Source organism: Myotis davidii, unplaced genomic scaffold (assembly GCF_000327345.1).
Source record: "Myotis davidii unplaced genomic scaffold, ASM32734v1 scaffold747, whole genome shotgun sequence".
NCBI lineage: Eukaryota > Metazoa > Chordata > Mammalia > Chiroptera > Vespertilionidae > Myotis > Myotis davidii.
The window spans coordinates 685,132-700,812 of NW_006298695.1; the positions used below are offsets into that span (position 1 = coordinate 685,132).

Genomic DNA, 15,681 nt, shown 5'->3' on the forward strand with positions numbered 1-15,681 from the left:
CCTGCCAGTGCCCCCGCCCCCCCTGCCGCCACTCCCATGCTCTGACAGTACCAGCCCTGCTCGCACTCGCTGAAGGTGCAGCGGCCCCAATCTCCATGCAGTCAGCAGGTGCAAGCAGGGCCAGCGCCATCAGTGTGTGGGAGCGGCAGCAGTGGGAGCGGGGCTGCCAGCAGACAGAAGACTGGGGGCCAGGTGTGGGCACAGAGGATGGGCCAAGACCTGCCTCTGTGCCCACTGCAGCCTGCAGCCACAGTCCCTTTCAAGGTGCATGAATTCGTGCACTGGGCCCCTAGTATTAATACAAAAAATTTCACAGATCATTGCTAAAATTGTTCCTTATTTGTTGTTTTCTACGCAAATAAATAGAAGCTATTCTAGTTTTGAAGTTCTCATAATACTGACTCTTCAAACATAAACTTGTCTTTTAAAATCTATGCTTTCTTGGTAGAATTTTAAAAATTATCTTAGTCCCTTTTTGACAGTCAATTCCACTGAAATATTGGTTTTAACTTAGTTTTGTCATTTTGGAAATTATTGACAATGCTTGAACTTGGATTCATTTTCTTGTTTAAATTTGTTGAGTTTCCCATGTGATGAAGGTGGGAGCTTATGTGCCTCACAGTGTTGTACTATTCTGTTACTCCAGCAGATGGAGCTAGAAGTTAACACGTCCTGTGGTGATCTGGCATTCTGTCAGATGTGGCTTAGTTTGGCTTTAAACTCAGTATTTGGGGATTATTAAATAATCTGTGTTTAAATTCAGACACTTCTTTCAGGGATAGGCATTGGCTGTCTTTCAAAAAGGTTGTCATTGATACTGACTTAGACAAACTAAAGGATTCTGAATTTTTAAGATTCTACTACTGTATTGGAGCATGTAATTTTAACTTTGTGAAGTGGTGAAATTTGACTTATATTTCTTTTTATCTTATAAGCTGACATGTAATAAAATAAAGGCAGTGGTAGCATGTTGTGTTTATTAGCCCTAATTTTTAATTTAGGAATGCTTTATCAAATTATAGGCTATTCTTAGGAACATTACGTGTGTATGTCTGATGTATGTTTGTAAGATGCTGGGAACTTACTAAGTTTTAGATAGTTGTTAAGAATATAATTACTACTTGGGAATGTTTGATAGACCTATTATTTTTCTGTATATTAGATGTTTTCACAGTAACTTTAGCTTTCTATATTTTGCGAAATTGATAATTAAATTAGCATAAGTTAAGTCTAAAACATTCACATTTATTTACTCTTGTTAATAAACTTGTTGCATTTAATTATTTGGACTTTGAAAAAAAGCTTTTTATGTGGATGATTAAGTAGGATGAAACCATCAACTCTCAAATTCATAATGTTAAGTGAATATTTCTTACAAAAATAAATGCAGTCATGCACAGCTTAACGGCTGGGATATGTTCTGAAAAATGCGTCATTAGGCGGTTTTGTTGTTGTGTGAACATCATAGCGGGCCTCTGCACAAACCTAGACGGTACAGCCTACTGCACATGGCACAGCACAGTGCTCCTGGCTGTCAGCCTGTGCAGCCCATCACTGTGCAAACAATGCGAGATTGGAGCAGGCCTGAGAGAAATGATGCCATCAGGAGACATGATCAGATAAACATGAGATGTATGAGGCTACCGCAGGCTTAACACAGCTACTGTTGTACAGTAGACTTTATTTAAATGTCGAAATAGTGCATCCAAAAATAACATTAAAAGTATAGAAAATACATGAAGTAGTACCGTAGTCGTTTATTATTACCAAGTACTATGCACTGTACGTGATTGTATGCTGCATTGGGATACAACTGGCGGAGGGTAATATGACGCGTTGCGACGTTATGATGGCTGCGAGGTCAGTGGGTGGTAGGAGTTTCTCGCTCCGTAACCATGCATGGACTACTGTGTATGTATGATCACTGACCAGTGCGTTCAGATGTGGGCTGGACGGCACAGGGAGGGTCTAGATCAGTAATGGCGAACCTATGACACGTGTGTCAGAGGTGACACGCGAACTCATTTTTTTGGTTGATTTTTCTTTGTTAAATGGCGTTTAAATAATATAAAATAAATATCAAAAATATAAATCTTTGTTTTACTGTGGTTGCAAATATCAAAAAAGCTCTATATGTGACACGACACCAGAGTTAAGTTAGGGTTTTTCAAAATGCTGACATGCCGAGCTCAAAAGGTTCACCATCACTGGTCTAGATCAAGCATGTCAAACTCGCAAGCTGGTCAGCCGAATGCCTAGGCTGCGAGTTTGACATCCTTGATCTAGATTATATCCCTTCCGAGAGCCAGCAGTCATGTTGAGTCTCTGGAGAAAGAACAGATGGCGGGGGGCGGGGCGGGGGCGGGAAATAACATTTAAATTCTATAGAATGTATATTTAAAGTTCCACAGGTAAAAGAAGGCACCCGATTTCCTGACAGGCTAAACCAGTTGGTGTTCAGACTGTACTCATCGATGGTCTTTCTCCCTGGCCCAGCGGACACTCTGCTTGTTAACATCCACAGGAGCAGATATCTTTGGGTCACTGTTCATAACTGCCTTGTTTTCCATGTGCTGGCCGCTCAGAGGAGGTGCTTTTACTGCTGTGTGAGCTTTTGCCCCAGGCCGAGTTTTATATCTTAACTTTTGACTTCAAGAGAAGAATTTGAATTTGTAGTTTTCATGGCATGAAAGCAGAATGTATGATCAGAAAGATAAATTCTGGATGCCTGTATATTTATAGATCACTAACAATAAGAAACCTCCTTTTGTGCTATGCATGACAGTTGATTATTTCAAATTGCAAAAACTAAATGAAATCTCCCGCGCGCCCCCCCCGCCCCCTCGGTATAGAGTAGCGTGGACTCTAAGCAGTCAAGGGTTTGCATTCTTGGTTGCACCTTGTTGGGAGCAGTCGTTGGAGCTCCCTGCCATGTGCTAACATGCGACCTCACTCAGGCCGGATTCGAGCCGTGCACCGGGGAGACCGGGGAATTGGTGGGCGGTGTGCCGCGGGCCCCCGGCATGCCCAGTTCCAGTCAGCTCGCTGCCCTCTGCCCTGTGACATAGGGACATGGAGAATTTTGAGTTTCACAACTGGGTTTAAATATATGTTTCATGGTTTTTAAGGGTCTTTATGTGCCTTAAAGAAAACAATATGTAGAAGAGCAGGAAGAAAAAAAATCATTGATAATTTTACTATGTTCACATTGCTAATAGTTTGGTGTCTTTCTTTGCATTTTATTTTCTATGCCAGTTTTTGTCATTGTTTTTATATTTGTTAATGTCATGTGCACAGGTTTTTATTGTATACTTTTTTTGGTGTAATTAATGATAACACTTCTTTAGGGAAAGGGTTGGGAGCTAATTTTAGATGTAACTGGCATCACTTTCTTGCCTTGATCTAAATGCTGGTAGGCATTAGAGTTTTTCAGTGTTTTGGCCACTCGCTGTGTTGAGACAGGGCGGGCTGAGACGCTGAAAGTGTTTAACTTGGTGGTGCGTTATTTCTCTGTGTTCTTCATGAGAGCCCAGTGACTTAGGGTCCAGCGTGTTTTATACAGGAGGAGGCAGGGCCTACGACAGCTGCAAACCAGCTGGTTAGACAGACAGACAGACAGACAGACAGACAGACAATGCCGTCAGGACGGGGAAGGTTGTTCTGTTGTAGGACATATAGTACACAGTACAGACCCACATTAAATGTTTTATGGACGTGGGATGTGTTTTAAAAAGGTTTTGGTGTGTTAAGGTGTGGGTGTACTTGTGCACACAAATTTGAACAAATACAGAAATATAACCATAGGAAACTGTGGGAAAGAGAAACACCTAGACGAAAACTGACAGGAGAAGCTGACCAGGGCTCCAGTGACATAAGAGCATTCAGAAACAGTTTTGAAAAATTAGCAGCAGGAAATTGTCAGATAGGTGAAACCTATAAGCCCACTGGTCCAAGAAGCTCAGCCAGCCCTCTATGCCAGAAAATCTGTGTGCAAGAAACTATGCCAGGCCATGAAGTTGGCCAGCACCAGTGACGAAGAGAACCTGGAAGCAGAGAAAAGGACATATAAGTGCAGAGGAGTAAGGACAAGAATTGGCATTTTTCTTGGGGAAAAAAAGCCAGTCCATCCTAACCCTGCCAACCTAAATGCAGTGAGAATGTTTTTCCAAGACAAAGGCAAAATAAGGCAGTGTCAGAAATACAGAAGCTAGAGATTCATCACCAGCAAACTCTACTCCAAAAGCAGTGCTGCCAGTAGCACAGAGGGAGGAGAGGGGAGTCGCTGCCCTGCACCAGCATGCCGTTTGTTGGTGAACATAGAAGTTTTCCTTTGTCATTTGTCTTATTAAAAGAAGATTGGCCCTGACCGGTTTGGCTCAGTGGATAGAGCGTCGGCCTGCGGACTGAAGGGTCCCGGGTTCGATTCCAGTCAAGGGCATGTGCCTTGGTTGCGGGCACATCCCCAGTGGGGAGTGTGCAGGAGGCAGCTGATCGCTGTTTCTCACTCCCTATCCCTCTCTCTTCCTCTCTGTATAAAATCAATAAAATATTTTTTTAAAAAAGAAGATTGACTGTTGAAATAAAAAATAGGAACAGTGTATTGTGAGTTGTATAACATGTACAAGTACCACAGCAGTACAGAGGCGGGAAGAAGGAAGTGGGAACACACTGGTATAGGTTCTGTGCTGCCCACGAAGTGATACTACGGGAGGCGCAGTGTGTGGAGTTAGAGGTGTGCACGATAACCCCCAGCCCCTGAAACAGTTCAGCGAGGAGGTACAGTCGGTGAGCAAATACAGGAAACAAAGTGGAGTCATCGCAAAGAGCTAATACAAAGGAGCACAGAAAAGGAAAGAGAAGGGAAGACAGAACAGTGGATGAATAGAAAACAGGGCAAGCTGATAGCCTTGAACCTGACCACAGCAGTAGTCCGAACACCCCAGTTAGAAGGCAGAGATGGTCAGATTGAATAAATAAGGAAGACACAAGTAGATGCTGCTTACGAGAAACCATTTGAACTAGAAAGACAAATAGGTTAACAACAAAGGAGGAAAAGGTTTACCATCCTACTGCTAGCAAAAAGAAAGCCAGAGTAGGTATATTATTAGCAGAAAAGAGTAAGGAATAAAGAAGATAATTTCATAATGGTGAAGGGGTTCATTCATCAAAAGAATATAATAAACATTTATCTACCTAATATTAAATATGTGAAGTAAAGCTTATAGAAATGAAAGAGTTAACAGTCAACATCACACCTATATTCAGATATATCTATATCCCCTTTTCAATAATAGAACAAGTAGAAAGGAAAACTTAAGGAAATAGAAGACTTGAATAACATTCTTAACCAGCTTGACCTAATTTACATTTAGTAGCACTTTCTGCCCAACAGTAGTAGAACACATTCTTTTCAAGTACACTGGGAACATTTATTAAGACAGCCACACCCAATGGCATAAATACGTCTCCATACTTTAGAAGGATTTAAGTCATACAAGATATGTTCTCTGACAATGCTGAGATCAAATGGATATCAGTGACAGAACGTATCTGGAAAGTGCCTCAAGTCTTTGGTAACTAATTATCATACTTCCCAATAGGGCATAGGTCAAAGAAGAAGTAAAAAAGGAAATTTCAAAAGTACTTTAACTGAATGAAAATGGAAAGAAATCATTTCAAAATGTTTACAGCACTGAAATGCATGTTTTAGAAAAGAAAACGGCCCAAATTCCTACAGTTTCCACCTTAAGAAACTAGAAAAAGGAGAGCAAGTGAATCCCAAAGGAAGAAGATGGGATATTAAAAAAGATGAGAGGAGAAATCAGTGAAATAGAAAACAGAAAATGTAGAACATAGATCAATATCATTGAAAAGCAAAAATAATAAAAGAGAAAACGCCAGTGATCAGTATCAGGAACAAGAGAGGGTGACATCACTACACACCCTACAGCTATTAGTGCGTATTATTAACATTGTTATTCCAGCAAATCCAACAGTTTAGAGAAATGAAAAAATTCCTTGAATGGCAGAATAACTGAATCCCTTTCAGACATTGTGGAAATGCTACAAACATTCTCATAAATAAAACTCTGGGACAAGAGGGCTTCACTGACAGCCCTACCAAATATTTAAGGAAGAAATAATACCAGTTCCACACAGACATTTTCAGGAAATTGAAATTAACCAAAGATCTTATATGCATATATGCATAACCCCTGGATATAGTCAATAGTGTGGTGAAGGCCTGGAGTGGGGGGAGAGGTCGGGCTAGAAGGGGTCAATGGGGAAAATAAGGGTACACCTGTATTACTTTCAATAATAAAGATAAAAAAAGAGAAAAAGAAAATGAGGGGACACTTCCTAACTCATTGAGGCCAGTATTACCCTGATGCCAAAACCAGACAGACATTACATGAAAACTATAGACCAATATCCCTTAGGAACATAGATTCCTAAATTCTAAACAAAATAATAGCAAGTCAAATATAACAATATTTAAAAAGGAGACTAGATCATAACTTCTGAAAAAATCACTGAATGTAATTTATCATATTCACATACTAAAGAAGACATATGCTCATCACTGTTTATGTAGAAAAATCTGACAAAATTCAGTGTTCATTCCTGATAAAATCTCTCAGCCAACTGGGCATGAAAGGGGATTTCCTCATTCTAATAAAGAGCATCTAGGAAAACCTTACAGATAACATCATACTTAATAGTGAAAGACTGAATGCTTTTCCCCTGAGATCAGAGCGAGGATGTCCCTCTCACCACTACTACCCAACATCATTTTGGTGAGTTTTAAAAAGTAAAGAACATTCAGGCTAGAAAGGAAAAAGGAAAACTATTAACAGTTGATATGATTGTCTATATAGAAATTCTGATGGGATTTATTTTTAAAAAGCTATTAGGACCAATAATTGAATTTTGCAAGGTTGCAGGATACAAGATTTGTATACAAAACTCAATTGCATTTATGTATGCTAGCAATGAAAAATTGGAAGTTGACTTAAAAACCAATGCCAGTTAAGTACAATGGCATAAAAAATACGAAATAGCTTAGGGGTGTGTGGACTGCATGCTATAAACTGTGAACACCACTGAGAAATATTGAAGAGCACCACACTAAATGGAGAGAGAAACTGTGTTCATGGGTTAGAGGAGAGTACACTTCCAATGCCTGTCCTCCCCAGATTGATCTGTGGATTCAACGCAATCCTACTCAAAATCTCAGCAGACCTTTTTTTGTAGAAATTGACAAGCTGATCTAAGATTCATAAGGGAATTCAAAGAACTTAGAATTGACAGAACAACTGGAGGTATTAGTACTTGACTCAAAGACTTTTAAAGCCGCAGTAATTGAGACCATGTGGTATCAGCATAAAGATAGACAAATAGCTGGGCTCAGTTGAATATAGAGTCCAGGAAAGTATCCACACATACATTGTCAATTCACTTTCAACAAAGGTGCAAGCTGATTTGGTGGAAAAGGGGTATTTGCCACAAATGGTGTCAGAACAACTGGATAATCATGCACAAAAATGATGAACTTCAATCCATACCGGATCATCTACAAAATGCAGCTCAAGAGGATTATAGACCTGAATGTAAATCCTAAAGCTGGAGTCCATGTAGGGAGCCTTAGGAGGAAGCCTGTGGCACTGGACCAGGCCATAGTTTTTTTGGGGTGGAAATTACTGTATTTTTCCATGTATAAGACACTATTTTTTTCTGAAATTGTTAGACTGAAAATCAAGGGGCATCTTATACACGGAATTCAGCTGAGGAGGGAGTCATGAGGGTGCACAGCTGCCCATACCTTGTCAAACAGGCCTCGTCCAATCATGAGCCTTATTGTTACTGATGTCAGCTGATGCTGTAATTGGAGGTGGAGAGTGCAACAGGGACCTGAGCGTTCTGAGCCCATAAAGATGTCAGAAATAAAAAGATAAATACCGGTAAGCGACTGTCTTACTCTGCAGAATTTAAACTGAATGTGATCAGCTGTGCAAAGAGCATGGCCATAGAGCTGCAGAGAGACAGTTTGGTCCTCCCACTGAGTGTATGATCAGACCATGGAGAAAACAGGAAGAACAGCTCCTTAAGATGCCAAAAAGGAAGAAGGCCTTAAGAGGAAAACCAGAAAAATGTTTAAAATACTGATTTCTTAATTTTGGGTTGGAAAAGTGGGGGGCATCTAATGCAAGGGGTGTCTTATACATGGAAAAATATGGTACCTTTTAAAGCAAAAAAGAGAATTGATAAACTGGACTTTATAAAGATGAAGAAATTTTGTTCTTTGAAAGATACTGTTAAGAGGATAGGAAGACAATGCACAGTCTGGCAGAAAATGCCCGTGGCTCACTTCCCTGGCCCAGGACTTGTGTTCAGAGCAGATAAAGAAATTGCCACACTCGGACAGGTGAACAGACAACCCAGGGAACAGTGGGCAGCAGATTCGAAGAGACGTCACCAAAGACCATAAGCATGTGGCAAGCAAGTTTATGAAGAGATGCCCACAGCTTACTTATTAGGGAGATGCCAGTCGACACAATAATGAGCTGCCACTGTACCCTCACTGGAATGGGCAGAGACCAAGGAGACTGCTCACACCATGTTTTGGCAAAATGCAAGTGAAATTTGAACTCTGCTGCTGGGAATGTAAAATTATATAACCAGTTTGGAAAACTTCAGCAGTTTTTTGAAATGTTAAACATCCACCTGCTATACAATCCAGCCACCTTCTGCTCACATATTTACCCCAAAGAAATGAAAGCATATGTCCATATAGAGGCCTGGACAAAGAGTCTGCAGCGGCTTTCGTGGTAAGCGCCACACATTGGCAATGACCAGGGAGAGTTGCAGGTGAATGGTGCAGTGTGAGAGCTGGATTCCACGGATTCGGATGGAGGGGCCAACGACTGATCCATGTCACAGTGTTGGAAAAGCTCCGGAAGCTGTGCGAGGCGACAGAAGCCAGACAAGACTATATTACACACACTGTGAATATAAAATTCTAAATGTGCTGTCTTTGTGAACTTCGTGCGGATGTGGTGGCTGCCGGGAGGAGGGCTGGGAGTGTTGGGCGCTGTGATTATAAAGTGGGTGGAGGAAATGGGTGTGTGCTCATTATCTTGATTACGGTGGTGCTGTCACTAGTGAGTCCTTAGGTCAGAACTGATGAAATTTTACACCTTCAGTATGCAGTTTATGTCAGTTATCACTCGGTGAATTGGTTAAAATGAATATTTTTAATTTTTATCTGTGTTGTGATTCCCTTCATTGTGCATTGACAATGGAGAATTATTCTCAATCTACTTCCTTAGTTGGCCTGTGAGCTTTCACTGAGGGTGTTTCCTGGTTAACATTGGTGCTACAGAATGTCATGCGTGTTCTGCCATGCAGGATGGGATCCTGGCCCTGGAGCCAGCGCCGAAGAGGGGTTGGGGTGGGGGCGGCACGGTGCCGCCCCGCTGGGAGCCTGGCTCTGGGGAGCTGCGCTGTAGCGTGTAGGCACCTGTGAAGAAGATGAGGGTGTGGGAATGGGTGCTGCTATTGCTAAAATGGGGCAGCACTTGGGAAGAGTGGCTGCCGTTTCCCACTGTGGGCAAAGGCGTGTTTCTGAGCTGGAAGGCCATCTGTACGCTAGAGGGCTTACCTTATCAGGAAGCGTTTGGTGTGGTGCCCAAAGCATCCAGAACATGCCTGAGATGCTAGGGACTTAACAGGAAATAGAATACACAAACTTTTATCTCTTCAGCACAAATGATTGAAAACCGCAGTTTCTCTGTTTTCCACCAGACCTAACCAAAGCAACATACAACAGTCACGGTTCTCCACCAAAAGAATATAATGTGTTATGAATCGTCTAGATCAGTGGTCGGCAAACTGCGGCTCACGAGCCACATGCAGCTCTTTGGCCCCTTGAGTGTGGCCACGAAGTTTCAATCGCACTGGAAGTAACTTACTTGGAAACCCTATGGAGGGAGGTCAAGTGCTGTTGAGCAAAGTAGAGGCCAAAGACCACTGAAGTTTGTGAACTTGACCTGGAGGGCACAGCTCTGATTGAGGCCCATCAGCCCTTAGGCACATGTGTGTAGATGGTGCCCATCCCCAGCATCTCTTGGGGGAGGGGAGAGATTATTGTTGGACATGTGCAGACTGCTGGTGACAAAAAGCAAGAGCTGATACTCCTGGCAGGAAGGGAGTAGGGAAGCCATCCCGCCTGTTAGCACCTCTGGGGCTGTGGCTGTTACAGAAGCAGAAAGTCATGCAGTGCTTTTGTGTGTGCCAGGTGTGCTGATTGTCCTGCGTGCGTTGTTTCACTTAGTTCTCAACACCACCTGTAGGCTGGGTCCTCGCCTCGCTTTATAGGGAAGAACCTGCGCCTCAGTAGGTCTGGCACATGGACCTGCTGATGGGGCTGGAACCCAGGTGTCTGACACTCCAGGTGGGGCATTGAGCCACTGTCCTGTGAGCCCTTCCAGTTATTAATGCAATACAACAATCGACTCTGATGATAACCCCTTTGGGTGATCATGTGTTGAAAGTGAAGGTGTTGAAAGTCTGGAAAGTAGAAAAGTACTTTAGAACAATTTTTATTTTAAAAAGTTCAAATTAAAGTTTTTCCACTGAAAGATGTTTCCCTCCAAAATCTGTGAAACATTTTAGTTCCTGCTAAGCTAAGTAAGTTGTCAATTTCATTAAATTTGCCTACATTTTTGAATAAGAAACTGTAAGTTGAATTTCTAAATTCTGCCCCCTTCCCTAGAAGGTCAGTCTCTCTATCTAGATCAGCCGTCGCCAGCCTTTCGGACCTCGCGGGCCACCTGCTGGCGACAGCTGCTCTAGAAGCTCCACAGGGTGCACTGGCTCTTTCTGTTTGTATCCCACGCTGTTCCGGTGGACTCACGGATGTTAATTTGTAACCACCATCTTGGTCCCCGGAGAGCTCACGTGCAGTGCCTGGTGCCTGGTTTGAGAGCTGTAACCGCATAGGTTTGTGTTCTGCTCTCTAGTGGCCGTGTCCCCAGAGCCCGGCATCACGCCTTGGAAATCCGGGGGGGAGAAAGCAGGCGCCCGCTTCAAACGCACGGAATTCTAATCATAGTATAATTTTTGTCTTTGACTCTGGATTTTGTAAATTTTATAAAGATTATAGCCATCATTTTGAAAATCAGTTTTAAATTTACCTTTTTTAAAATTTTATTTTATTACCAGAGACCCGATGCAGGAAATTGAATTCATACAAGGGGCTTGGCCCTTGTAGCCACGGCGGCTGCCTCAGCCCTTATAGCCCAGGCTTGGTCCAGAAGGTCGTCCAGAAGGACATCCAGAAGGATGTCCAGTCTAATTAGCATGTTACGCTTTTATTGTTATAGATTTATTTCAGAGGGGACGGGAGAGGGAGACTGAGGGGGGGCAGGGGGAGAGAGAGAGAGAGAGAGAGAGAGAAAGAGAGAGAGAGAGAGAAACATCAATGATGAGAGAGAATCATTGATCAGCTGCCTCCTGAATGGCTCCTACTAGGGATTGAGCCTGCAACCTGGGCATGTGAGCTTGACCGGAATTAAACCCAGGACCCTTCAGTCTGCAGGCCGATGCTCTATCCACTGAGCCACACCAGCTGGGGCTCAGTTTTTTACTTTTAAAAAGTAGGAGGTGTTGGGCCAAGTTCTGTCCCAAGGACACACCTAAAGTTCTTTTTTTTTCCAAATTTGTTCTTAGTTGCTTTTTACAGGGGTTTTCTAAAAGAGTGTGGTATATGTGAGAATGGGAAAAGGGTATATAAGCTTCTCTTTCCCACTTGGAATTGCTTACTAAAACGTCTGTGGTGTGGTGTGGTGTTTTTTAAAAATCCTAGGAGCTGGCGCAGCCACAGGCTGGCTGTGAACCTCGGCCAGTCTGGTGACCTGCCTCCACCGCTGTCGTGTTGGGCGGCTGCTGGGACGAGTAAATGAGTTCGCATCATATCTGTAAATCACTTAGAATAGTGCTTGGCACATAAGGGCTCCATAAATGCTAATTATTACTTTTAGGGTTTTTATGAGGCTTAAATTAAATGAGATTATGCATGTAAAATGTTTAGTAGAGTATCTGGAATTTATTAAGTGCTCAATAAATGCTAGTGGCTCTAATGTAAATATTCAGGTGCCAATATGTCTGAAGAAGCTATGTCTGTGGGTCTCTGCACATGTCATATCTGTAGTGACCTTATTTCAGGGTGTGAGGAAAAATTCATTCCTATCTTGGCTTTTACCAGTAGGTACATGTGACAAAGTTGCACACAATTTAAATAGGTAATTACTTTCTGATTTCTAAGGTTAGGCCATTTGTTAGGCCACTCTCTTCAAGTTTATGTTTATTTTACTGTTAGAAAGCACAGCGCTCTAATGCCACAGTTTAGCGTGGCCATCTCTCCGCGAGCGTGCCGTGTCCGTCCCTGACCTGGTGTCCTCTGTGTTGCCCTCTAGGCCTGTGGAACCTCGCTTCTCTCTTCTCCAACCTCTGTTTGTTTGTCCTGATGCCCTTTGCCTTCTTCTTCCTGGAATCGGAAGGTTTTGCTGGCCTGAAAAAGGTGAGTGGCCCGTGTTTTGGAATTAAATTAGTTACGTGGAGAAGTAAGTACCATTCATGTTGAACTATAAAAAGTTGGCTGAAACAGCCATTTGACGGGAATGTAATAAGTTTAATCAATAACAACATCTTGTTACTGTCACTATTAAGAGAATCTTAGTAACATTGCTTATGAACTGACTGTGAGTCCACAGGGACCAGGCGTCTTTGACCTCTGAGTGCTCCTGGGGGTGTGCTGCCTGGCGGAGTGTGCCGTGTGGAATGGGACACCAGCGCAGTAGCTGTTACTCTCTCTTAGGCTCTCTCCTCTCCTTTGGTTTAAAGCAGGGAACAAAATTCTAGAAGCTTAGAATGTATCTTGATGTAAGTTGTTTCATGTCCAGTGTTTTCAGGATTGTAGCCTATTAGAGCATTAGACATGCTCCACGAGACAATCAGATTCCCAAGGTGCTGCCAGCTACTCCTGGGAGTGGGTAGGAGGTAGAAGTGGACCAATGGGAGACTTCGCAAGACTTTCTAAGTGGTAAGGACTTCATCCATCCTTGAATATGGTATTTTAATATGAAAGGGACATTTTTACTTATAGTCTGTGGAGCTCTTTGCTATAATTTTTGGAATATAATGTAAAGGTTTAAGTAGCTAGTACTTTTTGGGTGACTTTTAAACTTGACAAAATGAGCTTGTGTTACAGTTTATTTGTAGCACAGTATGCCTTTTCATTTTTAGTCTATTCATGCAACATATGGGGGCAAGTGTGCTCTGTACCTTGGTGAATAGTACTGCAATGTCATGTAAATAAAGTTGGCTTGGGAGATTGTAAACTGTGTACTTTTTGTTTCACGTCACCTTTTGTGGGCTCTTAGGAATGAGATTGTTTAGCCAGTGTTTGACGACTCTGTTGTACACCTGAAGTTCAGCACGTTTTGGGCCTGCTCACCAGAGGGCCCAGGAGAGCCCCTGAGGGTGAGGTGAAAGTGTGTCGGTGGGCCCGCCTCTCTGGTTTCCAGACCTGGTTCATAGGTCAGCGCTTAGTCGCTGAGCCACACTGGCCGGACATCACTGGCTTTTATTTATTGGAGTTGTTTTTTATTGTGATGCGCTTAAATGACCTAAGTCATCTATATAATGTGAAAAATTACATAGTTTAAAAAGCTCTTTGTTGTAATTTCTTGAAGAAATTATAGGAAGTGTTGTTGAAAGGGATTTCATTCAAACCCTCCTTTTGTAAGGAGACATCTGAGGCCCAGTGATATTAAATTGTCTACAAAGCTCATATGTGCAGGTGCAGAATTAGTACTAAACCCAGGGGTTGCTGCTGAGCTTCTGAAGTGTTTGTGTTGTTTGCAGCCAGCACTGCCGGGAGCACAGTGAGGGCCATCAGGTGGGAGCTGGCCAGGACGGTGGGATGGGGAGGAGAAGCCAGTGGGTTGGGGAAGGAGAGGCCAGATGAATGGCAGAGGTCGGTAGGGGGTTGCCTCGGGGCAGGTGCTGTGGGTGCAAGGAGTGGAGCAGAGCGTGCTCCTGGACCATCCCTGGTAGTCTAGAACGGCTTGTAAACTACAGCATTCAGGAGGGCCGGAAGAATGAGCATCGAGAAGAAATGAGGTGCTTGAGAAACCAATTCCATAGAATTTGGGAGCCTTTGATGAATATTCATTTATCTGACAGTTTTACTAAGCATGTACTAGGTAGTAATCATCCTGCTATTACAGGAGCTTGCCAGGGACAGAAATGGAAAGACAGGCTCCTGACTGGAAGGGTGCCGAGGGAAGTCAGGCAGGTGAGTAGCCTGCGGGGTGGTGGACTGTAGACTGCAGCCGCTGCGGAGGTGCAGAGGAGCAGGTCCTGGTTCCGCGAGCCCTGAGAGCCCCGGGAGGTACAGAGGCTGCCTGCTCTGGAGCTGGGACCCGCCCGCAAAGCAGGAGGAGTAGGCGGAGCAGGAGGAGTAGGCAGGTGTTGGCCTAGTGCAGTGGTTCTCAACCTTCCCAATGCCGCGACCCTTTAATACAGATCCTCATGTTGTGGTGACCCCCAACCAAAAATTATTTTCGTTGCTACTTCATAACTGTAATTTTGCTACTGTTATGAATCATAATGTAAATATCTGATATGCAGGATGTATTGTCATTGTTAAAAATTGAACATGCCCTAACCAGTTTGTTGGCTTAGTGGATAGAGTATTGGCCTGTGGACTGAAGGGTCCCAGGTTCGATTCTGGTCATGGGCATGTACCTTGGTTGCAGGCACATCCCCAGTAGGGGGTGTGCAGGAGGTGGCTGATCGATGTTTCTTTCTCATCGATGTTTCTAACTCTCTATCCCTCTCCCTGAGTCAAACCGGTTAGGGCAATAAAATATATATTTAAAAAAATTGAACATAATTAAAACATAGTGATTAATCACAAAACAATATGTAATTGCATATGTGTTTTCCGATGATCTTAGACGACCCCTGTGAAAGGGTCGTTCGACCCCCAAAGGGGTCGCGACCCACAGGTTGAGAACCGCTGGCCTAGTGCATCCCAGGCATGAGCAGTACGTGAGCTTCTCTGAGAAGGGGAATGCCTGGTGCGGAGACTGGTTGAGCAGCCCGAGTCCTCCGCCGGGTTGTTGGGATTTTATGGGTAGGTGGCAGGGAGTGGGCACAGGACTTCTGTAAAGGATTTTTGCATCTACTGTTTTATCTAAGTCACTAAAGGAAGGTGAGACCCCGTGTGGTGGTGGCACCAGCATATGAAGATGTCTCACCGCCTGGCCCATCACATAGCGCTGGGGCACAAGTCCCTATAGTCACTGTCGGTGTTTGCCTTACACATGCAGAACTCTTTTTTCTGTCTCTGCCGTGTGTGAATCTGCCCACTGCAGACAACAACCTGGAAAGCTCAGTGTTAAATATAGTTTCACATTTGGTCTCATAGGTGTACCTACTTTTATGCTTTTTATAAAAGTCTAGTTATTAGTTAAATAATTTTTTAAATATATTTTTTATTGATTAAGATATTACATATGTGTCCTTATCCCCACGTTACCCCCTACCCCCCGCTCGTGCCACCAACCCCCTGTTGTCCGCGTCTATTGGTTAGGCCTATATGCTTGCATGCAT

General features: G+C 43.3%; 1 protein-coding gene across 8 annotated transcripts in view; it reads left to right on the top strand.

The window, feature by feature from the left end:
• LMBR1 (limb development membrane protein 1) overlaps nt 1-15,681 on the top strand; it is a 114,786-nt gene that overhangs the window by 17,544 nt on the left and 81,561 nt on the right. For 7 of the 8 annotated variants that reach the window (XM_015570940.1, XM_015570944.1, XM_015570941.1 and 4 more), the window contains exon 4: nt 12,477-12,580. In XM_015570940.1, coding sequence (XP_015426426.1) covers nt 12,477-12,580 — 104 coding nt within the window. Of the gene's footprint in view, nt 1-10,334; nt 10,454-12,476; nt 12,581-15,681 lie in introns of those variants that run through there. The other variant, XM_015570946.1, reaches the window with a different exon arrangement.